We start from the raw sequence: 25,773 nt of genomic DNA on the forward strand, positions 1-25,773 counted from the left end.
CAATCCCTGCTGGCTCTCTACCTAATCATTATCATTTGGCAACGTCCTGTAGGCTTTATGGCAAAAGTGGTTCTTAAGGAAACATGGAAGCAAGAAGGAATATTAGTTTTACAGTCCACTTCAGGGAGGGTGTTCATGAACAAGAGATGGCATGGATATGTGCATGGTATGGACAGGTGCACAAGGCAGCAGAGTTGTGGTTGCTTTGTGGAGTATAACTTGCATTTCCCATCTCTGATACACTTATATTCTCAGCCATAAAGAGGCATTTAGTTTTCCTTTTGATAACACAGAGAGAGAGAGAGAGAGCAAGAGAGAGCTTCCAGTGTGTTTATTTTAATGTAGGATCATTAGAGTGTACTCAAGTTTGCCTGTAAAGTTCATCTAATGTTTTTCCGTTCAACCTTTTGGATTATTCTAAACATTGTGATAGGCTCAAATGTGATGGAACACTGGATCAAAACCAACATGTGTGCGACTGCTCCCAAACTGCCACAACTGATCAATCGTCCACGTACAGAGCACACTGGTCCATCCAACATCGACATCTGCTGGCACCCTCTTAATTTGTCTTCAGTGAACAACCAAAACAAAAATCCTAACGGCTATTAAGAGAAACATCAACTGGGTTTCAGGCAACAGCAACAATAAAATATTCCCCTCCTATTAAAAAAAACAGCCATTCCTATTATGCTTGATTAATTTGTGTGATGTTTAATAATTCTACTGGTTAATACTTGGTCACTTTGCCATAGATAAAATATATTTAGGCAGGCAATCTACAGCCAATTACAGGGTGGGAAACAAATCCAGTTTCTATTATCAAGCTCTTAGTTTCTGAATTACAAACACCTGGAAATCTGGAATTACAAAGTAACGGCGGGGCAGAAATAATTTGATGATTATGTAGGAACTGAAGGTTACACTGGTTGTGGTCTGCGTCTTGCTATATTCAGTCCCAAGAGCACAGATAGGCTGATAGACCAATGATCGTTCTGAAGCCCAATATCTTGTAAATCATAAGGATGGGAAACAAACGTCACACACCACTGGAGAACTTGGGATCTCAATTTTCAAATAATGCACAGCAGTCATCTCTACTCCTGACAAGTCTTGAGCGATCAGACCTAAAATTCAATATCATCATCCTCTCACTCCATAAGTCTTTCTAGGGGACCGATCCAAAGCCCATAGAAGTCAATAGGAGAGTCCTTCCACTGAGTTCAGTGGGCTTTCGATCAGCGACCAGGATTGCAAGTTGAAAAACACTGCTTTATGAAAGCCCCCAGCCTCTCAGCTTCCAATTGTGTAAATCATTAATCTACGATTCCCGCAATACATGAGCTATCAGTTTATGTTGAAATCCAAGTGTGTGTGTGTTGTGGGAGAACGACACAGGGACAGGGGTCAAGGGATGGAAAGCGAAACAATATGATTCTAAAGTGTAATCATGATGAGACAGGGTGAGAATGATACATATGATTTTAGGACCCATGAATTTTCCCAGCATGGCTGCTCAGAATGATTTTTTAATAGCTATTCCAGTCACTGTGCAATAAAAAAAAACAAATACAATTTTGTTGTCTTGTATAAACATTGGAACTGCTAACTTCCTCACTTCTCTGACAGCTCGAGTGCAATAATTTACAATTTTACCACTTGGTCAATCAACATGAATTAAGCCAGACAGATTTTAATAAACTACACAGTGCGTGTGTAGAAGCAGTAAACCTGAGAACACACACAGTAAGCATTTTCCAGCAATATAGTTCTACGATTAAAGCAAAGGTCTCTTTAGGGTTGCAACATATCCTAAGTTGTGAAATAGGGGCAATTTGTTAAAACAACAAATGAAAACAGCTTACCTAGGATCTCCTTTTTGGAGATCCTACCAATTCAGAGAAAAGAGTATCTTTAAAAGAAAAACCCACCTTCAAACAGAAAAAAGGGATGTGAAAGAAGCTTTGCATTGCATATGTATGCAAATAAGACAAGAACTATGACAGATTAAATAAAATAATAAGGTTGTTACTTACTGGGCTGTTTACTTAACTACATGAATGATAAATTTAAATAAGTCCTGTATGAGGAATGCATATAAATATCTGAGTTCTGTTTGGCTGGTTTGTATTTTAAAACATTTTAGTAATAAACCAACATATGATATGTATATAGAACCACATTGTATTTCCAGGAAACCATTATTTTAAAAAATGAAGACTTACATTGTTTTCTCATTCTTTTAAGCTGTTCCATAAAATGTATATATTTTTCATTTCTTTGCAAATCTGAGTCATCGTTTTTGCTTTCCAATGCAGTGAATTTTTTTTTTACTAAATCTTTTAGATCTGGTATATTTTCTGGTTTGTCTTGTTTTATCTGAAAAGAAAAATAAATGCAACTTTGTTACTCTCTATAATATAGTCCCCCAACCCAAAGCAGAGAGAGTAGGTGCAATAATATGAATCTAACGAGATCTTCTCCAGTCTCCCACTAAACCGAAGGCTGTAACAATCTGGAACCATAACCCCATGGCAATTATTTATATATCCAGTGGTCATCCTTAAAATCTAGACAATTAATGCACAGAGACATTTACCTGTGCTGCTGTACAGGCAGTCTTCCCTCTACTCAGAATAGAGAAAAACTGTAGTATGAGGTATGCAGTTAACAACCCTGAGTATAAAGATTTTAATGGCATCCAGGGTAATGTTGCATGCATACGAGGGTGACCAGACAGCAGGTATGAAAAACTGGGACAGGGGTGTGGGGTAATAGGAGCATATAAAAGAAAAAGACCCCAAAATTGAGACTGTCCCTATAAAATCAGGACATCTGTTCACCCTATTACATAGGCACCTTATACTATTATCATCTAGCTCTTATATAGAACTTTACAAAAATGGTAAATATCATTATCACCATTTTACAGATTGAGAATCTGAGAAACAGAGGTGAAGGGATTTCCCCAAGGTCTCTGAGTAAGCCAGAAGCAGGAATGGAACCCAGGTCTCCTGAGCTCCAATCCAGTGTTCTATCCACTAGGCTAGACTTAAGATATGTGAAGTTTGCCAAACAATAAGGCCCTGCCCTAAAGAGCTGGCTGGAAAATTTCACAAACAATGAAATTTCTACAAAAAATGGAGCTAAAATTTCATGAACATTTTTGCATATGTTTTCCTCTCATTTTCCAACCAGCTCTGATGAGGAGATTACAATCTATATCCATGAATGAGCACAGTACCAAACAAAATAATACAAAAAGCTAATATATAAGGAAACACAGCTTATTTATTTGCATATCACCAACAGTGAGCAATGTGCTTTACAGGCTGGTGAAGAATTGTGATCCTTACCCTTCAGAGTATTTACATGTGGGCATGATGGAAGAAGAGAATTTTGGAGGCTGCAAGTGAGGGCACTCACTGTATGATAAGTGAGAGACACCCTGTCCCAACCATAGGAAAAGCATTTTGAGAATCCAAAAAAGAGACTTAGATTTTTTTTCTTTCATTTTGTAACACTGTGCCATGTGATTATTGCCCCCAGCCAATTGTAAATGGGGATAGACAGACCAACAGGTTGCATATCTGAAAGAGGAAGGGAGAGACACAACATTTCACTTGAGCCAACCTTACTCTACCTCCCATGCTAGACCTAACCATATCCCCATGCATGCAGTAGGGCTGCAAAAGAGAAAACAGAGGCCTGTCAAGGAAGGTTACTTGGTGCATCAGCCAGGTCAAGCCGTTATACCATATCCCCTACTGGTTCCAAGAGGTACAAAGAGGCTAGAGAACCCTGGTGTAATGAGGGTTGCCATCTTTCTAACGGCACAGAATCGAACACCCTTGCCCCGCCCTCTGCCCCATCCCTTCCCCGAGGCCCTGCCCTCCACTTACTCCAGTCCCCCTCCCTCCGTTGCTTGCTCCCCCCACTCACTTTCACTGGGCTGGGGCAGGGGGTTAGGATGCAGGAGGGGGTGCGGGCTCTGGGGAGGGGCCGCGGGCTCTGGGGAGGGGCCAAAAATGAAGGGTTCAGGTTGTGGGCTGGGGCAGGGGTGCGGGCTCCAACCGGGCGATGCTTATCTCAGGCGGCTCTCAGGAGGCGGCGCAGCAGGGCTAAGGCAGGCTTCCTGCCTTCGCTGGCTCCACGCAGCTCCTGGAAGCGGCCGCCATGTCCGGCCCCTATGTGGAGGCATGGCCAGATGGCTCTGCGTGGTGTGCACTGCCCGCACCCGCAGGTGACACCCCCACATCTCCCGTTAGCCACGGTTCCCGGTTGCTTCTGGGAGCTGCGCGGAGCCAGGGCAGGCAGAGAACCTGCCTTCACCCCACTGCGCTGCCGACTAGACTTTTAATAGCCCAGTCAGTGGTGCTGACTTGAGATGCCAGGGTCCTTTTTCGACCAGGTGTTCCAGTCAAAAACTAGACACCTGGCAGCCCCAGATGTAATACTCAATTTCGAGAGCTGAAGAAGCCATGTCTGTGCAGCAGGCTCTTGTGGGGAAGCAGGTTGTGCGAGAATACTCAAAAGGCTACAGAGCCCCTGGGAAACTCGGCCGTCCATGAAGGCAGGGCAAATTTATCCATCGAAATAGCAGGCCTGTCAAGGGCAAAGCCCGTTTGGCAGAGACCGCAGGGAGGTGCAGGTTGCCTCTCGTGACAATGGACCAGAGAAATAATAGAAAACCATGTAGTCTTAAAGCCAGAAAATACTTGCTGCAAGAAAGACATGACAACAGTTCTACTTGGTGGCCAGCCACAATAACTACCCAAAGTATGTCTACACAGGGCTAAAAAACCCACGTCTGGCCCAGGTCAGGTGACTCAGGTTTGCAAGGCTTGGGCTCTGGGGCTGAAAAACTGCTTTTGCAGACATTCGGGCTTGGGCTGGGACATGAGCTCTGGGTCCCTGCAGGGGTGGAGGGCCTCAGAGCTCAGGCTCCAGCCCAAGCGTGAACGTCTACACTGCAACTTTTAGCCCCGCAACCCTAGCCCCGCAAGCCTAAGTCAGCAGATCCGGGCCATGCCGCAGGCCTTTTATTCCTCTGTAGACATACCCCAAGAGAGCACAGTGACCACACCCACAGGCAGGACACAGGCTGTGGGATATGAAGAAGGCTGGAAAAACCAACAGTAGACCAACCGTCAGCAGCAAGGCTCACAGATAGCTACAGAACAGCCAAGCAGCAGGTGACTGTACTCCTAGCACCTGCTCTTTGAGGCAAAGGAGCCAACTAGAAATAGCCATCCCATGCCCAGGGCAAGCAGTGCTAATCGGCAATATGCAAGTGCTGCATTAACAGATAAATTTAGGACTCAGCCCGGCAAATTGCTCCAGGAGAGGCTCAGTCACAACAGAAAGCATCATTGTTCCGCACTCAGTTGCAAAACTCAAGGCCTTCAGAAACTGTAAGCACAAGAAAACAGTTACCAAGCTGAAACACATGTAAAAACCAGTACAATAGGACACACTATTCAGACAGTGTATGCTTCACATATACGCCTCTCTACAGCAACTTCACCAGACTGCTATCACTCTCATTGCTTGATATGTAACTAATGGATGTATGCCTGCACCCCTGAGTCATATCCTAAGAGCAGTCAAACGCTAGGACCCACACCCTAGCAATAACGATAGCACAGTGACTAAATAACTTATGTAACAGCAGCGGCTTCTGCTAGATACAGTCAGGCAGACCACAAGTCGTGCCCACATTTGTGATCCCAAAGTTGCTGAGGCTCACGCAAGAAGCAAAGAATAAAGCTTCCGACAGCTATGTGCCACAGAGACAATGCCAGCCACGCTACACAAGCATTTGTCCCTCTCTACAGATCATCATCCCACAAGCAAACAGGAGCTCACCATGCACACTGATATAGTTATCACAGGAAAAAAGAGTCAGAGGTAAGGCACTGAGGACCATGCGATTCGCTTTCTGCTCTGTTTGCGACTCACGTGAGTCGAGAGCACAGCTCTGCGCTCAAGGCACTGTCAGCCTATTGTCCTTAAACAATACACCAGAACCATAACTGAGATGCGTGGCATGGTCAAATGCAGTCGTGATGGTATAACAGTACCTATCTCACCGTATGGGACGATAGCCTCTCCCACCCCCAACCTCCAGCAGTGGAAGCACTTCAGATGTGGCATTCAACAAGGGCATGACATTCATGTGAGCAAGAAAACCACATAAACCAAGGGCCAGAACTTGCATCATTACATTACCAAGGATTGGTGTTTGTTATCTGAGAGATTGCATTTGGATAACTTGCAGCAAGCATGGACCTTACAGCTGACCGAGGTAAATGACTGCAGAATTAGCATGGATTCTACACACAGGACAACACAGGAGCCGCAGAAGGTCCCTAAAAGTGGGTGGGGCCACAGGCACTCGAACTGTGGCCCCGCCCCCTGCTACCCCTTCTTCCTGAGCCCCCACCCTCACCCCGCCCCTTCCCCCAAGGCCCCACCCCCACACCACCCCTTCTCCCCATGCTCCCGCCCTCACACCACCCCCAGCACCTCTTCCCCCCAACACACCACCCCCTGCTCACTCCTCTCCGCCCCACCACCATTCGCCCTTATAGCTGGTAAAAAGTGGGAGGCCATAGCTTCCTGGCCCCCTGTTCCAGCGCCCCTGATACAACACCTTTATCATCTGTATCAACCAAAGGCCAATAGCTCAATTCCCTCACCCGGTGACAGCAAAACCACACTGATAAATCTAGCAAACCAGCAAGAACTAAGCAACTACTTTCTAAAGAGAATGTGAGCAATTCTAGAGATCTTCAAAAGCAACAATATAATTCCACTCCCAAGAGTCATTTCATGACTGAGATACATTAATTCATGCTGTGGCCTGAAATCACCTTACTAGCAGGACATATATGGTTGGGAAACGACAGGTGCTCAGATACCACGCATAATATATAAACCTAGTATCAGGGGCTTTGCCTGCAGCAGAATCCCTCTCCTGGCAACTTAATGAGCGTGGCAGGCCCTGACAGAAGCTGTCTGATTGACTGCATCACCTGACTGAAGGAGTCTGCAGGCTGATACCTCAGCTCAGTAGCAGCAGCAGTCCAGTGTCTGCTCAATGCATTTCTAGCCTGCAGCTGTGCTTGGTCCCACGCCTGGGTCTAGCTCCCAGCTTCTTCTTGATTTCTGACTCGTGGCTCAGACCCTTGGATCCACCTTCTGACTGTAACTCCAGTTAACCCTTTGGCTTAGGCTTTGGTTTCTGACACCCAGCTCTGGCCCTCTGCTACACCTTCTGGCTGTGACGCCAGTCACACCTTCAGCTTAGGCTTTGATTCTGCAACCCTGACTTTGCTCCTGGACTTCCTTCTCTGTGCAGAAAGGAGTGGTTCAGGACTATTTAGAAAAGCTGGACGAGCACAAGTCCATGGGGCCGGATCCGCTGCATCCGAGAGCGCTAAAGGAGTTGGTGGATGTGATTGCAGAGCCATTGGCCATTATCTTTGAAAACTCATGGCGATCGGGGGAAGTCCCGGATGACTGGAAAAAGGCTAATGTAGTGCCCATCTTTAAAAAAGGGAAGAAGGAGGATCCTGGGACCTACAGGCCAGTCAGCCTCACCTCAGTCCCTGGAAAAATCATGGAGCAGGTCCTCAAGGAATCAATTCTGAAGCACTTAGAGGAGAGGAAAGTGATCAGGAACAGTCAGCATGGATTCACCAAGGGCAAGTCATGCCTGACGAATCTAATTGCCTTCTATGACGAGATAACTGGCTCTGTGGATGAGGGGAAAGCGGTGGACATGTTGTTCCTTGACTTTAGCAAAGCTTTTGACACGGTCTCCCACAGTATTCTTGCCAGCAAGTTAAAGTAGTATGGGCTGGATGAATGGACTATAAGGTGGATAGAAAGCTAGCTAGATTGTCGGGTTCAACGGGTAGTGATCAATGGCTCCATGTGTAGTTGGCAGCCGGTATCAAGTGGAGTGCCCCAAGGGTCGGTCCTGGGGCCGGTTTTGTTCAATATCTTCATAAATGATCTGGAGGATGGTGTGGATTGCACCTCAGCAAGTCTGAAGATGACACTAAACTGGGAGGAGAGGTAGGAATAGGATAAGGAGGGCTAGACAAATTAGAGGATTGGGCCAAAAGAAATCTGATGAGGTTCAACAAGGACAAGTGCAGAGTCCTGCACTTAGGACGGAAGAATCCCATGCACCGCTACAGACTAGGGACCGAATGGCTCGGCAGCAGTTCAGCAGAAAAGGACCTAGGGGTTACAGTGGACAAAAAGCTGGATATGAGTCAACAGTGTGCCCTTGTTGCCAAGAAGGCCAATGGCATTTTGGGATGTATATGTAGGGGCATTGCCAGCAGATCGAGGGACGTGATCGTTTCCCTCTATTCGACATTGGTGAGGCCTCATCTGGAGTACTGTGTCCAGTTTTGCGCCCCACACTACAAGAAGGATGTGGAAAAATTGGAAAGAGTCCAGCTGAGGGCAACAAAAATGATTAGGGGACTGGAACACATGACTTATGAGGAGAGGCTGAGGGAACTGGGATTGTTTAGTCTGAGGAAGAGAAGAATGAGGGGGGATTTGATAGCTGCTTTCAACTACCTGAAAGGGGGTTCCAAAGAGGATGGATCTAGACTGTTCTCAGTGGTAGCTGATGATAGAACAAGGAGTAATGGTCTCAAGTTGCAGTGGGGGAGGTTTAGGCTGGATATTAGGAAAAACTTTTTCACTAGGAGGGTGGTGAAACAGTGGAATGCGTTACCTAGGGAGGTGGTGGAATCTCCTTCCTTAGATATTTTTAAGATCAGGCTTGACAAAGCCCTGGCTGGGATGATTTAGTTGGGGATTGGTCCTGCTTTGAGCAGGGGGTTGGACTAGATGACCTCCTGAGGTCCCTTCCAACCCTGATATTCTATGATTCCCTCATGTGGATTCAGCTCTAACTGGTAGGAGGGACTCTTGCTCAAAACACTAGGTCAGACTGCCCGTGATTAGTGGCTGACACCTAGAGGGCCAGATTAGACAGACATCAAAAGGACATTCCTTTATGTGTAGATCAACAATCACTTAGTTCACACATCTGAAAGGTGAAATTCAAGTCCGGTTCATGTTCAAAGGGAGGGAGATCCCTCTCATCACTTGAGTATCAGTTGAACACAATGTTTTATCGATATACAGTTGAATCCCATTTATCCAAGCCTCCATTATCCAGCTCCCCATATTAACTGAACCACCAGCCGCCCCAGGGCTGACAGCAGCTGAGGCTCGGGTGATCAGCCCCAGGCAGTTGGTGGTTCAGTTAATACAGAGGGCTGGATAATGGAGGCTCGGATAAACCAGGTTCTACTGTATAGGTTTTCATTTGTTCACAAAATGTAAAAACTAAAGACTCTCTGTAAAAACACGAATTCCGTGTTTTTCTGTGACAAACTGATTTCTGGGCCCTGATAATAACAAAGTAAACAAGCTTGTTGTGCACAAGCAGTTTCTCTCTTGTGATGCTTATGCTGTCCCATGAAACAGGTGGAAAGCGGTGTAATACAGAGACACACAAAACTACAAATGCACATGAACCTTGACATCAGTCCCAACTCGTCTTGGGAGGACAGGATTGTAATACAACATATATTGTGTCAGCAGTACACCACAGTAGGTACATTCTGGCTCACGGTAGTACCCCCAACCCACTCCTTATTCATAGGGATGTAAGGTGTCAAGAACTATCAACACGACAAAAAGAAGAATGGGGACTACATGAACACTGGGGGTGGCAAAGTGACACCCATTCTGTGACGTATTTGCTTCTCAGTCTGTGCAGCATGTCAGATAAATTCCCCCAGACAAACCTAGAGCCATTCACACCTTGTAAATGTTGGTACAAGTTACTTTGCACAGGAACCACGCAAAGTATGTTAGATGAATGACCACAGTGCTGTCAGCCAAGATGAGCATAAGGAGAGATTAATAAGATTGGGACTTTTCAGATTAGAAAAGAGATGAATAAGGGGGGATATGATAGAAGTCTATAAAATCATTACTGGTGTGGAGAAAGTAAATAAGAAAGTATTATTTACTCCTTCTCATAACACAAGAACTAGGGGTCACCAAATTAAAATAATAGGCAGCAGGTTTAAAACAAACAAAAGGAAATATTTCTTCACACAACATACAGTCAACCTGTGGAACTCTTTGCCAGAGGATGTTGTGAAGGCCAAGACTATAACAGGGTTCAAAAAAGAACTAGATAAATTCATGGAGGATAGGTCCATCAAGGGCTATTAGCCAGGATGGGCAGGGATGGTGTCCCTAGCCTCTGTTTGCCAGAAGCTGGGAATGGGTGACATGGGATGGCATGGGATGATTACATGTTCTGTTCATTCCCTCTTGGGCACCTGGCATTGGCCACTGTCGGAAGACAGGATACTGGGCTAGATGGTCTGACCCAGTATGGCCATTCTTATGTTCTTACATAAGAGCATGCTAAGCAACACTTTGCAGAGCCATGAGTCAATACATTGAGAGATGCATATGATTTTGAAATGGGGGGTGGAGGCAAGTACACCCTCCAACACAACCTGGAAATGACATATAATGATGGACTGGGAGCGGTCAGGACACATTTGAGCAGAGGTGTTGGTTACAACAGCTTGTTTACAGCAGTACCAAAGGCAACAGTGATAGTCCCCCAAAAGAGAAAAGCCACATTTGTATGTATCTTTGGCTTTGGGTGAAGAAGACACAAATCATACATTAGCCTGTGCGGCTGTTAATGATTTCGTCACTGTACCCTCATGCACGTTGTACCAGCATTGCTATTGGGTATGTATATTTAGAAACACAATGCAGTTTTATTACGACTGTTGCAACAAAAAATTGTGATTATGCATGCTACCTAGGTACAACTCACATGCCAGCAGACCCACTCCCCTTTGGTGACAGACCATACCTCCTGACTCTGTTGTTGGTAGATTAAATTGTGGTGTGACAAAACGGCTGCTATGAATAATAATGGGCAGTGCTTGTTTACTGTGAGGTTTCCAAGATATGCCAATGCTGCATGTTACATGTCTGGTTTCTCTGGCTGCATTTTAACAAAGTGTCTTGGCTCAGCAGTGTATTCTGCTATGGACCCTCTCCTTGCTATTGTGAGTATCACATGAAAGGCAGTTGAGTTCTGCCCCCAGAAACCAGCATATCCCACCGACCTAGCGCATATGCATTTATGTACCATGTTTGAGCCAGACATTGTATCGGATAGTAAATGGACAGTTTTTACTTCCCTGAATAGCATAATCAAAGGACAAGGAAGTCAACTGATTAAGACCAAATCCTGGTGCCAGTGAAGTCACTGCAAGTTTGCCATTGACTTAAATGGAGCCAGCTTTAAGAACTGCCCGCACAGTGTATGGGATCAGGATCTAAAAAGGCACTAACTAGTGAAATCCCATGTGGACCAGTTCAGTTTTTCGGACCTTGCCTCTTCCCCTTGAGCATCTCAAAGCACTTTACAAATATTAATGAATTTAGCTCCAAACTAGCATCACGTAACCACAGTCAACCCTATTTTACAGATAAGGAGACTGAAGCATGAAGAGATGAAGGCTCTGGTCTAAGGCTGCAAAGGGAGATTGGAAGAGCCAGGAATAAACAGGCCAGTCCTGTGCTTTAAGCTCAAAGCCAACTTTCTGCTTTCTCCTTTAGGTTAACTGACGGAAAGATAAACAGTGAGCAGATTAGGACATGGACCTATGGGACTTCCACAATTTAAAGAGAGAAAGACAGAGAGAGAAAAATAGGCAGGAAAGTAGTCCTGGAGATGTGATATGCTAAACCACTGCAAAGCAGAGAGCAATGTGGAATTTTTGCGGTAGGTAGAATGCAGTTCTTTTATCACACGCTATTTTAGGCCTGTTTCAGAGAGTTAACAATCTGCAAATGTTAACTTTAACTTTCCCTCAATTACCTAAAGGAGAAAGCAGATAATTAATTATTATTTGTTCCCATTAGTCTGGGGAGCTTTTCCCAATAAAAGTTGGATTTTTATTTTTTTAAAGACACTGTTTAGAAATTTAATGGAAATCATTGGTGCCTGGGATGTACAAAGCAGAGCAACAATCATTTTAATAACATGTATTAGGCCAAGCCTGCTGATGGGAAGAACTTCTCCATTTTCCAAATCCTTTGTTACTTTATTGAAAAAAGTGAGGATGACCACAGAGTGATACAAAGCTAAGAGATATGCAGATACCCAGGTATTCATATTCTTCTGGGGCAATGTGAAAAAGGACTTCCTGCGTGCCTCCTGCTAAGTCTGAACTATCAGAGAAGATTCATGCTATATTTACATTACAGCCAGCCACCACAGGTGGTTTAGGGAAAGTTGGAAGCAGTTCTAAGACTGACTCTGTGACTGACAGCATACTTGATGAATGCCCACCATCATGCAGAGCTACCAACTGGGCAGGACCTCTGACCTCAGTGGGTTTGGTATTGTTATGTGGCTCAACCAAGAGTTTCAAAAGTGCCAACTGATACTGTGTTCTTCAGTTTTTGGGGTGCCCAAACTGAGACACCTTAAAGGGGCCTGGTTTTCAAAGGGTGGGTATTCAGCATTTTATGCAATGCAGCCCTTTTAAAGTGTTTCAAGTTAAGCACCCAAAAACTGAGGCATCCAAAATCACTTTTTCACTTCTGAAAATCTTGGCCAAGAGACTGTTAGGACAGTATAAATTAACAATGGTCAGAGTTGGGGCAGCCTTGCTCAGTCCTTCCATCAGGTCTAGGTGACTGTTCTTCTATTACTTAGCAATGCTACAGAGTCAAACAAGTTATAAAGTTTACAGCCCATTTTTTTCATACTACATGGTCTCATGTCAGCCTTAACTTGCTAAACAATATTTTACAAATGTGCACTCACTCAGCATATGCATTGATTTTACCCCAGGGCAAAGTCAAACGCTCCTGCTGCAAATTTTATTTATTTTTTTGATAAGCATTTTTTCATTGCGAGGAAATAGCATGGGAGCTAAGTAAATTTGTTGGTTGAGTCATCTGTATACTTTCTGAATCATGTGAGAAACCAACTCTAAGTGAGTCACCACTGTAACTGAATCAGGCTGCTAAGTTTCAGATCAACTTAAACAGTATTCTTCAATGGCTGGCTTTAAATCCTTAGTTAATGTTATATCGTTTGTTGTTATGCAAATAAAACACAGTGCTTGGAAACTTTCACAAGGGCAACCTCAAAGAATATTGTCACTCAGCAACTGGATTTGCACTAGTTTGAACATTGCTCTGTCACAGTCAAAACCGCCCCAGGGCCCACATCTGACTCAGGAGATTGAACACTCTCTACATCACGGCTCCAGGGTTGGGACTCATATTGAGCAAAACCTTCCGCAATGATTGTGAAATACCAAGACAGGCACATTTATAGGAGCTGACCCACATTTATGACACACAACTTAATATACTGAGCCTGCACAACAGAAAATTAATGTTCACATGTTAACAATATCCCAGCAGCCTTGATGGGGAGACAGCTTAGGGGAGAAAAGTCCAGATGTACCATTTCAAAGGTCTGGTTCTTGACGGTTGCCACTAAACCCATAATTAAATGGTTCAGTACCTGCCCACGTTGTTACTTTTCCCTACTCCACACACAGTTGGAGATGTTTAACCTCAAAACTAAGGACAGGTCTTCACTACCGATCTATCGGGGATCGATTTATCACGTCTCATCTAGACGCAATATATCGATCCCCAAACGTGCTCCCCATTGACTCCTGAACTCCAACCTGCGAGAGGCAGAAGCGGAGTCAACGAGGGAGCGGCAGCGGTCGACTCGCTGCTGTCCTCATGGCCAGGTAAGTTGACCTAAGATACGCCAACTTCAGCTACGCTATTCGCGTAGCTGAAGTTGCATATCTTAGATCGAGCCCCTCCTTCCCCCAGGGTAGACCAGAGCTAAGTTAAGGATGCTAGGCCAAATTCTGCTCTTAATGACATCAGTGTAAATCCAGAGAAATTCCACTGAAGTCAATAGAGTTACTCTGGATTCACACTGGTGTAAGTACAAGCCAATTCTCGTCCATTGTCTTTCCTGCCTTTGTCTGATGTAAAAGGGGATCGTGTATACTGATTTTGAGCAAGGTAGATTGTGCCCCTTCAGCTCGGGCCCATTTTTTGGGTGCAAATGCAAAAGTTATGTTTTGAACTATACTGGATTAAATGTGCTTTTTTCTTGGTGCTCTTATGCAATAGGAATAGCACTCAGACAAAAAGCTTATGGTGTAGATTGTACTTCCCTACTGCACATATTTTAACATGTCAAGTGGTCTTTAGTACAGAGGGCATCTGGGCAAACTATACAGTCTATTCCTGTGAACATTTTTCATCTTCCTTGTCTCTTTGGGCACTGTTTTGGGAAGGATGGAAGGCTGACAAGGAGGAAAGGAAGTGGGATCAAAGTTAAATACTTGCATTGGACATAGTTGCCACTAATGGGACAGTGCCTGATTACAAGAAACTGCAATAAACACAGGCATTACAGGTGGGGTTTCCTAAAGTGCAGAAAGGAGGAAAGTCAATGAGAATCAAGCACCTAACTCCCTTTGAAAACCCCATCCCTACCTGTTTACAAAAAGTGTCAGACTGGGTTTCTCTTCTGGCATCATCCAAATGATTGTTTCTTTTGAGCTTGCTTCTTTAAGACTCTTGGATATATTAACAAGCCAAAACAAAAAATCCTACAAAACAATGGTCTTAAAAATTGCTCTTGAATTTAATTGTGCTTCATGACAGGTAGGAGGGGTTGGTGAATGAAATGCTCATTGATACTATTCCTCCTTTATATCCTCTGTACAAGGCCCAAAACAATCTACCCCAAACACATTTAATATCCAGCTTAATTTCAGCAGATTGGGGTATATCGTGTTTTGTTCAAAGTAGTTTTGTTTAAACGTAAGTGATGCCCTATCACAGCAAAAATAACTATTACTTATCAGAAATGCTGTTTGCTTTAACAACATGCTAGAAATGGTAACGCAAAGGAGCATCTCCTAGCAAGGTTAATTCAGCAAAGGTATCGGGCTGTTCAACCAGTTTACCAAGCTGCTGATTAATGTATTTTCAGAACCTTATGAATTAACACAGATATATTGGAGTTAGTGTCTTTAAGGTCCCACTGAAGTTAATGACAGGTTTCAGAGTAGCAGCCGTGTTAGTCTGTATCTGCAAAAAGAAAAGGAGTTCTTGTGGCACCTTAGAGACTAACAAATGTATTTGAGCATAAGCTTTCGTGAGCTACAGCTCACTTCATCGAAAGTGAGCTGTAGCTCACGAAAGCTTATGCTCAAATACATTTGTTAGTCTCTAAGGTGCCACAAGTACTCCTTTTCTTTTTACTGAAGTTAATGAGAGTTTTGGCATTGATTTCAAAGGGAACAGAAGCAGGCCTTAAGGTAGCAATATCAGACCTTTAGTAAGGCAGTAATATCAGACCTTTCAGATTCAGCAACCTGTTTGCTCTTGTATGATTTTCTTTCATTTGTTGAGCTGACTAAATGAAACCAAATGTTTTGCACAATGTAGGGATAGAAGTCCAGATCCTAAGCTGGTGTATGTCGACTTAACTCTATTGAAATCAATGAAGGTATGCTGATTTATACCAGCTGCAAAATATAGTCCATACTGTTATGCTAATGCTTTATTGATTTTAACAAAGTATAAAAATGCTTTAAATATTCAAAAGATCGCTCTTCCATCTTTCCTTGTTATACCTCAACTAAAAGTTGAGGACCCTTTCATTTGCCACTCTGGTTGAACTTTTTTGTTTCATCTGATGCGGTTCTTGTTCCCAGGCAATTCTTCATTACTGGCAGGATTTCTTCTCTGCACTTTCCAAACAGGCAGTGTGACTCATGTTGTCATTCTTCATTAAAACCAAACATAACCTTTAAAGTTTTCTTTGGAAGCCACACCAGGATTGCTAAGAACAGACTCATGCTTTATTTGAATTGACATTAGTTAAAATGTGTACACCCTCAACTGACACTTGCAGCCCAAACTAACGGAGGTAATACATATATGCATATCAGGATGACAATGCTCCACTCAGGCTCAGCTGTGCTTTTAAAGCACAACCCTGCACTGGGGGTGGTGCCAACCAGCCCTGTCCGGGGGGGAACACCACAAGGCATTTTAGGACAAAATACTTCCACAAGCTCCCCTACAAGCATAGGGAGCAAGCCTATGACTGACTACACACCTTTATTGGGTGCATACTCCCCATTGCTTGCCAGTCCCACTCTGTGGACTGGTGCAGGGTACAGGCAGAACTAAGGATTCACTTCCTTCATGCCTCCTTGGGAGCACTGGGTATGTCTTAGGGAATAATTGTCTCTTTGAGCATTCCCCACACTTACATATGTCTGTACTAGGTGTCTCATACAATGTTACACATTCTTCCTTACCTATTGTTCCTACTTTTCCAATCCCATTTTCTACCACAACATCCATCACTAGAATTATTAGCGACTATGTTCCAAAGGTCCCACTTCTATTTTCACCCTCTACAATTTATCAGCTCTTCCTGTCACTGTGGATCTTTCTCTTCTCACCTTGGTGTGGTGTGCACTGGGTAGTTTTCCCAGTCTGTATGCCAGTGACTTTCTTCTAACAGATCCTATAGGATACTCACAGATATTATCATCTTTTTTGCTTCATAGGCGTCCCCTGGGGTCCTTATGTCAATCCCCTATTGTTTGCAATCTCCCCTATAGACATAATATTGGCTCATGGGAAGACAATACCATTTGTACACAGATGACTCAGTTGCATACCTTCTCTCCTTCCCCTTTGATATATATCTCCCATCTAAGTTATTTATAAGCTGCCAGTCACAGTAGTATCTAGGTGCCAAAAACAGAATTAAGATTAGCAAAACATTTAAATTAGAAGTGGCCTTGCTCTTGCGATACTAGGTTCAGCTGCTTATCACTGGATCAGTCGGTCTTCAGCTGTCGTTAAGACTGCGTCGATCACAACAAGTCCACCATTCTTCTTGCACTCTTGCCTTTCTTCTCCACGTTCATCCGAAACATTTAACAATGTCATCTTCCCATCTTCTTGGAGGCCGACTGGGTGGTCTTTTCTATTCTCGCGGGTACCACTCAGCAATGATTGCAGTCCACCTATTGTCCATGAGCCATGCTGTGTGGCCCGCCCATCGCATCTTGTTATGTCTGAGTTCCATGACAATATCTTTTACACCACTGCATTTTCTGATCGTTTAATTTGGGATGCAATTCAGAAGGGACATTCCCAACATACCTCGTTCCATTGCCCTTTCAGCTACCGACAGCCGCTGCTCTTCTCTCTTCGTCAGTGCCCATGTTTCACTGCCATACACCATGGCTGGCAGCACTGTTGAATTGAAGATATTTGTACATGTGGTCTTGTTGATTTTTCCTTTGAGGACGTCCTTGATGGAATTAAATGCACACCATCCTGCCAGAATCCTTCGCTTTTCAGGCCTTGGTGCATATTAACTTCTTGGCCCAAATATATGTACTGTTCCACTTCTTCGATTTCTTCTCCTGTTACCATTATTGGGGCTTTTCGTAAGACGTCTGATCACATGTATTTCGTTTTGCAGCAGTTCATTTTCAGGCCGACCTGACTGCTTTTCTTGTCGCGTCTTCGTAGCATGCTCTGCAGTTGGTTGGTGCTTTTGGCAATTAGTACAACGTCGTTCGCAAATCTGAGATGAGATAATCGTTCTACATTTATGTTGACACCACTCCTCCAGTTGATCTTGTTCATAACCATTTTGAGGCAGGCTGTGAATAGTTTTGGTGAGATCGTATCTCCTTGCTTCATGCCTTTCTCGATTGGGATGCGGAGGGGAGTTTCAAGGAGAGTAATGTCTGTTGTTCATCTAGTATTCGCTTCCTTCAACAAACGGATGTACTGCGTGTTAATGCCCTGCTCTGCGAGCGCCTTTAATATTGCGTTAAACTCGACACTATCAAAGGCCTTTTCATAGTCAACGAAAGCAATGCACAGTGGGAGTTTGTATTCCCTCGCTCTTTCTAGGAGCTGGCTAAGAGTAAATATATGGTCAATCGTGCTGAAATTTCTTCGAAACCCTACCTGCTCTCTCAGCTGTTGTTCACCCAGACTCTGTGAGAGTTGGTTAGTTATCACCTTTGTAAAGAGCTTGTAAATGTGAGAGAGCAGGCATATAGGGCAGTAGTTCTTAAGATTTTCTCAATTGTCCTTCTTGCGCAGCAAGATGGTATTTAACTCCTTCCAGCTTGATGGTATTTTTCCTTCTTCAAGATATTGACTGAATCTTAAAGCAAGGACCTTCCAAATGTTTTCACCTCCTGCAGAAATCATTTCTGACGTTATTCCGTCTTTGCATGGAGCTTTTCCCCTTTTCATCTGGTGTAATGCGCTTCGGACTTCACTGATAATTATTGGGGGGACGCGTTCTTCTGACTCTTGGAGCATTGGGAGAGGGACGTTGATTCTTGATTTGAACAGTTCTGTATAGAAGTCCTTGCAGACCTCCTCCATCCCTGCTCTGTCGATTACTGTCTCTCCGTCCTTGTTCTTCAATGCTGTTACGCTCAATCTATACTGCGTCAATTCCCGCTTGCATGTCCTGATGCTCTTGCATGATTCAGCTGTTTTGAGGAGCTTTTCTTTCCGGAAGTTCTCAAAATCGTCCTTCAGTTTTCGCCGTATAAGCTTGCACAGAATGGAGTACTCGAGATTGTTATCCGAGCTCCTTTTCATATTTCTCCGCTTCTCCAACAAACTTTTGTTTCATTCGAGATTCTTCCCTTCACCTTCTTCAGCTTTTCAATTTCAGCTGCTTTTATGCAACGTCTCAGCTTGTCAGCAAAGATACTAGAGTCCTCATCCCACTTTTCTGTCTGGCTCCAGTCAAACCCAGAAATTGCTTTCTTCAGCTTTGCTTCATCGAATGCCTTCGGCCACTGTTTCCTGTTTGCCATCTGTAACGCTTTCTTTTCCACCGCTTTTCCAAGGCTGCTTATACTTTGTCTTTACTCCCCTCCCCTCTAGTCTTCAGATTATTTTGGATAAGACTACATGTTATGTAATGGGCTCTGAAAACAGTCAAACTAAGGCTCACTCTTAACTCCTGCATTATATCTTCTACATCTGAGCCCCTTCACTGAAAATGCTTTGACTGCAGCTCTTGAAAGTTTTGTGCTGGTCATTGACAGCTTCAGTGTCCCTCATGAGTGCGGTTGTCTCAGCAGCTTGTGACTGGAGAGGTTGTTGTGATGTTATTGACATGAACTATGACCGTATAGATCATTGTTGCAATCAGGGTCCTGTGGTTGCACCAGTTCTTGTACAGAGGAGGCCAAGTGGGGTGTCTATGGAAAGGTTGTAGTTTGCTGGTTATGATTATGCTGTCTGTATGGGTGTATCATTTTTGTATTTGAATTTATGAATATTGGCTATGTACTTATATCTCAATGTGTTTGATTCTAAGTAGCAACAGCGAAGCATTTGGTCAGCTTCTTGAGAAAGGACTATTCTCAGTAAGTGCCCAATCAAGAAACACTTAACTGACAATGGACTTTGGGGGTTGCTAATCCACATCTGAGCTTTCCTGGGAATGTTCAAACTAACATGTAAACAAAGGTGTTGGCCTTCAAAAAGCTGAATCATTCATAGACATGTGACTTGCCTGGTTGGCTACAAACCCCATCTTGTTACTGTGACTTTGCACAGAAGAAGAAAGGGGTTTCTGCCCACAAGAGAGAGGATACAAAAAAAGCCCTGGAAGCCTCTCCATTTTCTCTTCAGATGGCTTAAGAGATGGCCTCTCCACCCCAAAGCGATGCCTGAAAGAAACTGGAACAAAGTAACTACGGGGCTGTGAGTGATTGCTGGACTCAGACTAGGAAGGAGTCCAGTCTGTGAAAGAGGCTTACTGGAACATCTCTGGGGGTGAGATTTCATCTGGAATCAGTTTCTAAATGGATTAGGCTTAGACTTGCGTGTTTTGCTTTATTTTGCTTGATGACTTACTTTGTTCTGTCTGTTATTACTTGGAACCACTTAAATCCTACTTTTTATACTTAATAAAAACACTTTTTGCTTATCAATTAACCCAGAGTAAATAATTAATACGTGGGGAAGCAAACAGCTGTGCATATCTCTCTATCAGTGTTATAGAGGGTGGACACTTTATGAGTTTACCCTGTATAAGATTTATGCTGAGTAAAATGGATTTATTTGGGGTTTGGATCCCATTCGGAACTGGGTATCTGGGTGCTGGCACCAGGAGTACCTGCTAAGTTGTTTTCAGTTAAAGCCTGCAGCTTTGGGGGACGTGGTTCAGACTTGGGTCTGTGTTTGCAGCAGGCTAGTGTGTCTGGCTTAACAAGCCTGGGTTCTGAAGTCCCAAGCTGACAGGGAAAACGGGCTCAGAGGTAGTCTCAGCACATCAGGTGGCAGTCCCAAGGGGGTTTCTGTGACCCAACTTGTAGCAGTTGTCTCTGAAGTAACCTGGTTCCAGACCATTTAGAGCCTTAAAGACAAGGACCAGGAAAGTGAACTCTACCCAGAAGCAAACTAAAGGAGAAGACAGAGCACTGGTGTGATGTGCTTTTAATGGCTAGACCCACTCAAAAAAGCCAGCTGCTGCACATTGTGCATGCTGGAGTTTCTGACTCTTCTTAGCATATGCGCAAATGTGACCAGGATTCATCACCAAATTTGGTCCGCTGGTTGGATCATTAGCTTCCCCGGCCTGGGCTGGGTATTGACAGGAAGTGCAATGTGAACGCTGATCTACACCCCCAGTTTCTGACTGACCTCTTTTGACAGCCTTACGTAGAACAGTGAGTTACAATCGTGCAGTCTTGAATTAAAATTGTTTGATTGAAGTTTTTTTTCTGGAAAGTTAGAAGAAAGTTTTTCACTTACACGTCATTAAAAATTATCCTGAAATTGACTAGTGTCTAATATTTCTTAGCTTTCTTTGTGACCAAAAATGACTGGTTATTATCCCTTCAAACTCTCTACAGTCAGATCTCCTCCAAAATGTATGTAACCGATTGTAATTAAGCAAGATTTACTAACAATAGTAGTACTTAATTATAATGCAGATAATGTGTGCTTGAGCAGTTTGCATTCTGATAGCTTATTGCAGCTTAAAAAGCACATAAGTAGAACTGGTCAAAACTTTTAAGTAAAAATGTGTTTCCTATAAGTATTTTTATTGTTATTTTCAAGACACTACACATATTTTATTAAGGCAATTGGTCAAATAACTTGTTAGGTTATGGATAAATAAAAATGACACTTTTTGAAATGTTATTCAAAACCTAACCATTTTTGGCTCCCTCTAATCTAAACCACAGTTTAATTTTTATATACTGTTAGAGGACATTAAAATCTAGGGAACAGTTAATGACAATTTTAGAAGAGGAATTTGTAAAAACTGAGTTTGTTTATTATAGGAATGCAAGCTTTGTAATGTCCACAGAACTTAACAAAGTCTATGAAAGGCAAGAAGAGTGGAAGAGAAATGGGAATCCTGCAAATTACTCAAACTCTTGAAGAAAGTGCAAGGTATGAGGAGCTCTGGACTTTGGGAGTCTACAGAGCTCCAAAGCACTGCAGGGCAAGGAGAACAGAGCTCCTGTGCTCCTCCCCCTGGAGTGCAGAAGTCTTGAGAACGCATGAGAATGCAGCCTTTTAAATTCTAATGCACAGTACAAGCTGGGGGAGGACAATCATTTGTGATTGGAAGGCAAATTACTACTCCCACATCTTGCTGAGCTCCTCCCCTCCCAAGGGAACCCAAGAAAATGGGGGTGTGAGGAGGCTCATCTCGTGAAAGATGCTTGAAAAGCCCTGTGATAACTATGCACTGAGTAAACACTGGTATGAGGTGCAGGACGGGGCTTGTACGCAAGGCTGTGCAGAATGGATTGAGTTGTTAGCTTATTTTGGATGGTGTAATGCTGCAATAGAGACATTTCCCTCCAATGAACCCTCACTTATAGAGCTAAACCAACTCTTCTTGTCGAGTAAGGAGCCATCTCTCTGCTAGAATCTCTGCCATGCTGTGGGTATGGATGACCCTGGTAGCCACTGACACACCTTTGTCCCTCAGCAATCATGAGACTGAGACATGTCCCCAAATCATGATGCGGCCTTCAGTGTTGCAGGGCTGCAATCTGGTCTGTTAAATGGGAGAATCTGAAGGCAGCTCCACTGAGCTCCATGTCCTAACTGGGATCTCAAGACAAGGCATTGGTGTAGGAGGGAGCTTAACCCCCCACTTCAGCCCATGTCTGATTTACTAGACTACGCCTTAAATGGCTTTCAGTGTGTTCATCTCTGTCCTTGCATACCAGTCCTGCTCAAGCACATCAGTCAACGCCAGTGCAGAATTCTTCCAGTCAGATGGGTGTTTCATGGACCCACAGACTGGCTACAATGTGAGTGCACCAGTCACTCACTGGAGGAATGGAACACTCATTACCAAATTCCTGAATGGGGGAAACGGTTCAACTTCTCCCTCTCTTTCCATGTGCTCTCAAGTGGGCCTGGGAAGTGCAGCTCAGGTGCTGAGATGAGCAGACCCAGCTCTGGGATGGAATCCTACTTGCCCCAAATGGTCCATGCTTCATGAAATGTGCATATTACACTCTGAACTGAGGTCTTCCTGTCTCCTTTGTCCTCCCTGACAGGAACTGGAATGCACTTAACTCCACTCTTGCTGGAATGATTTAAGGGCAGGACACCAGGGCTTATTCTATCATGTCTCACTACCACCCTGGCCCTGTGGAAGAGAGATTTCCCTTCTTAGCATGGAGCACAGCAGCTCTTCACAGGGAGGGGAAGGAGCGACTCCAGCTGCATGGATTCCTTAATGTGACTAAGGCTCACATAGCATTCTCTTCTACCTAGAGATGTTTAACAACGTGCAAGCAATATTCATTTCACTGCCAAGCATGTGCCTGGGCTTAACAACAGCATAGCCGATGCTGTCTCGATTCCAGGACTACAGATTCAGAGCACTAGCAGCAGAGGCCAAGAAAGTGCCAGTACAAATGCCGGCAGCCTCTGGAATCTTGGTTGCTAAAAGCAGTATCCACAGCCAAGGAAGCAGTTGCACCACACACCTTTTTAGCTTACGCAGCTGTGTTTGAGGCGTTTCAGGGGAGGCCGAGGGTCTACCCAGGGCCTTGGGCATTTGGCAGTCCATGGTCTTGCTAGAGATAACCGGTTGTCTGGAGTGGCCTTTACTGAAGGTCTGTGGGTTATCCGGACCCCTATCAGGGATTCATGATCCGCAGGATGCAGGAGAGTTGGGCCCAGGTTGCCAGGACGTGGCGCAACATCAAGAAGCCAGCGATCTTGCAGATCCTTAGGCAATTAGTTGAGGTTCTTCCTTCGGTGTACTGTTCAGTCAGTGAGGCTGTTGTCTTCAAGGCAGCCTTTCTGTTGGCTTTCTTTGGGGCCTTGCAAGTCAGTGAGTCGTCCCCTTTAGCCAAGGGAGACTCTTCAGGGTGGGTTTTCAAACTATAGCATGTGCAGTGGGACGGTGACTTTCTATAGCTAGGGCCCTACCAAATTCACAGCCATGAAAAACATGTCCCGGACTGTGAAATCTGGTCTTCTGTGTGCTTTTACCCTAAACTATACAGATTTCATGGGGGAAGACCAGCATTTCTCAAATTGGGGATCCTGACCCAAAAGGGAGTTGCAGGGGGGGGTCACAAGGTCGCGGTATTGTCACCCTTACTTCTGCGCTGCCTTCAGAGCTGGGCAGCTGGAGAGCAGCAGCTGTCGACTGGGCGCCCAGCTCTGAAGCCAGTACCCTGCCAGCAGCAGTGCAGAAGTAAGGGTGGCAATACAATATCATACCACCCTCGCTTCTGTGCTGCTACCTTCAGAGTTGGGAAGCCAGAGTGGCAACTGCTGACTGAGGGCCCAGCTCTGCGGGCAGCAGGGCTGAAGTAACGGTGGCAATATCATACCTTGCCAACCTTACTTCTGCGCTGCTGCTGATGATGGTGGCTCTGCCTTCAGAGCTGGGATCCCAGCCAGCAGCCAGTACTCTCCAGCTGCCCAGCTCTGAAGGTAGCACCACCGCCAGCAGAAGTGCATAAGTAAGGGTAGCAGTACTGCAACCCCCCTACAATAACCTTGCAAACCTCCCACAACTCCTTTTTTGGGTCAGGGCCCCTACAATTATAATATGCAGAAATTTCAGATTTAAATAACTGAAATCATGAAATTAACGATTTTTAAAATCCTATGACTGTGAAATTGACCAAAATAGGGCCATATCAAATTCACAGTCCATTTATAGCTCAAGGTCCACACATCAAAAACTGATAGAATTGGGATGGGCAAGGTTGCACCACTCTGGTGGGAGGGACCTGTGTCCTGTAAGGGCACTGCAGGCATATGTGGCTCAACGGCCACCCAGTGAGGGTCCCCTGATCCTGCATGGGGAACTGTGCCTTCCTAACCAATTACAATTTGTGGTAGTGTTTTGGAGGGGGCTGCCACCCGGAGAGTATGGTTTCCACTCATTCCATATAAGAGGCTGCAACAGCGCCTATCAAGTTGGGTCTGGGCACCAGAGGTCCAGGCTATAGGGTGCAGGTGATCCAGGGTCTATAAGTCCTATGTGCAGATGCCTGAGAGCAGGCTGATGCAGGTGGTGGGCTGTAAGCACCATGGGTTTTAATCAGATTGGCTTCCTTCCCCATGTCTATCATATAGAATATATCAGAGCACGTCTATGGCTGGGGGTATGGATTGATGGGCACGGCATTATGCACTGGGCTCACAAGCGGGCATATAAATCAACAAGGGCCTTGCAGCCGAGTCTCAGGCTCGATGCAAATTTTGTCTTGGTGCAGCAGATGGGGCATGCGCTGGGACCAGCTCATGCCTCTTGTGCATGGGCTGGTGCCCCGTGAGGCCACACCAGACATCACTTTTATCCACCTACGGGAGAACGACCTGGGAAGGTGCTCCAGGCTACAACTGATATGGAAGGTTAAGCAGGATCCTGGAAGACTGATGGACGTTTTCTGGCGTAGAGACAGCACAGTTGGAGATACGAGCCTGCAGGGTTTGGCAGACTGCAGCCCCACAATAAAAAAGGTGGATAGGCCAGCTGGGAAATACTGACATGGCTGGAGTCCCAAGGTGGTTCGGTTATCAGTCCAGAGTGTGAAAAGACAGAGTGCAGTGCTACGATAAAGGTGCTGATTTGTTCCTGTATGATCTCGGTATTGGGTTGAACTTTTAGGTAGCCTGTGATGGGTGGGGAGGAAGCTGATGCTGGTGCATCCATGTGGCAAGTGCTTAATGCAGGAACTCGCTGAAATAGGCTCCCAGTCCAGCAAGGTAACATAAGGAGCTGCCCTTGGGATGCACCCTGAGAGGGGTCAATCATGTCTAACCACCTGGGGGCAAATTCAAACCAGGGGCCAGGGCACTACCTCGAGGAGACTGCCCTGCCAATGTGCGTGAATGCAGTGCTGGCTGGGGATAGAGGTCCCCTCTTGCCTCAACCCCACAAGGGTGAGAGATGCTAGCGGGTGAATAGAGGCACCCAGAGACCTCCTAGCATGATGATTGGCTCCCCGTGTGGTGGAAATCCCCAAGAATTGGCAAAGGATCAATGGGGTGGAAGAGACTGTGCTGGGCTGTCCACTGACAGGAACCTGGGATATAGTTTAACTA

The 25,773-nt window shown here is 44.8% G+C and overlaps 1 protein-coding gene across 1 annotated transcript in view; it reads right to left on the reverse strand.

Annotated features, from left to right (window-relative positions):
• The window catches only part of NSMCE2 (NSE2 (MMS21) homolog, SMC5-SMC6 complex SUMO ligase), a 176,258-nt gene that overhangs the window by 82,950 nt on the left and 67,535 nt on the right, over nt 1-25,773 (reverse strand). Inside the window, exon 4 of the mRNA XM_037892022.1 lies at nt 2,226-2,379. Coding sequence (XP_037747950.1) covers nt 2,226-2,379 — 154 coding nt within the window. The remainder of the gene's footprint in view (nt 1-2,225; nt 2,380-25,773) is intronic.

The sequence above is a fragment of the Chelonia mydas genome, chromosome 2, assembly GCF_015237465.2.
Source record: "Chelonia mydas isolate rCheMyd1 chromosome 2, rCheMyd1.pri.v2, whole genome shotgun sequence".
In the NCBI taxonomy this organism is placed as follows: domain Eukaryota; kingdom Metazoa; phylum Chordata; order Testudines; family Cheloniidae; genus Chelonia; species Chelonia mydas.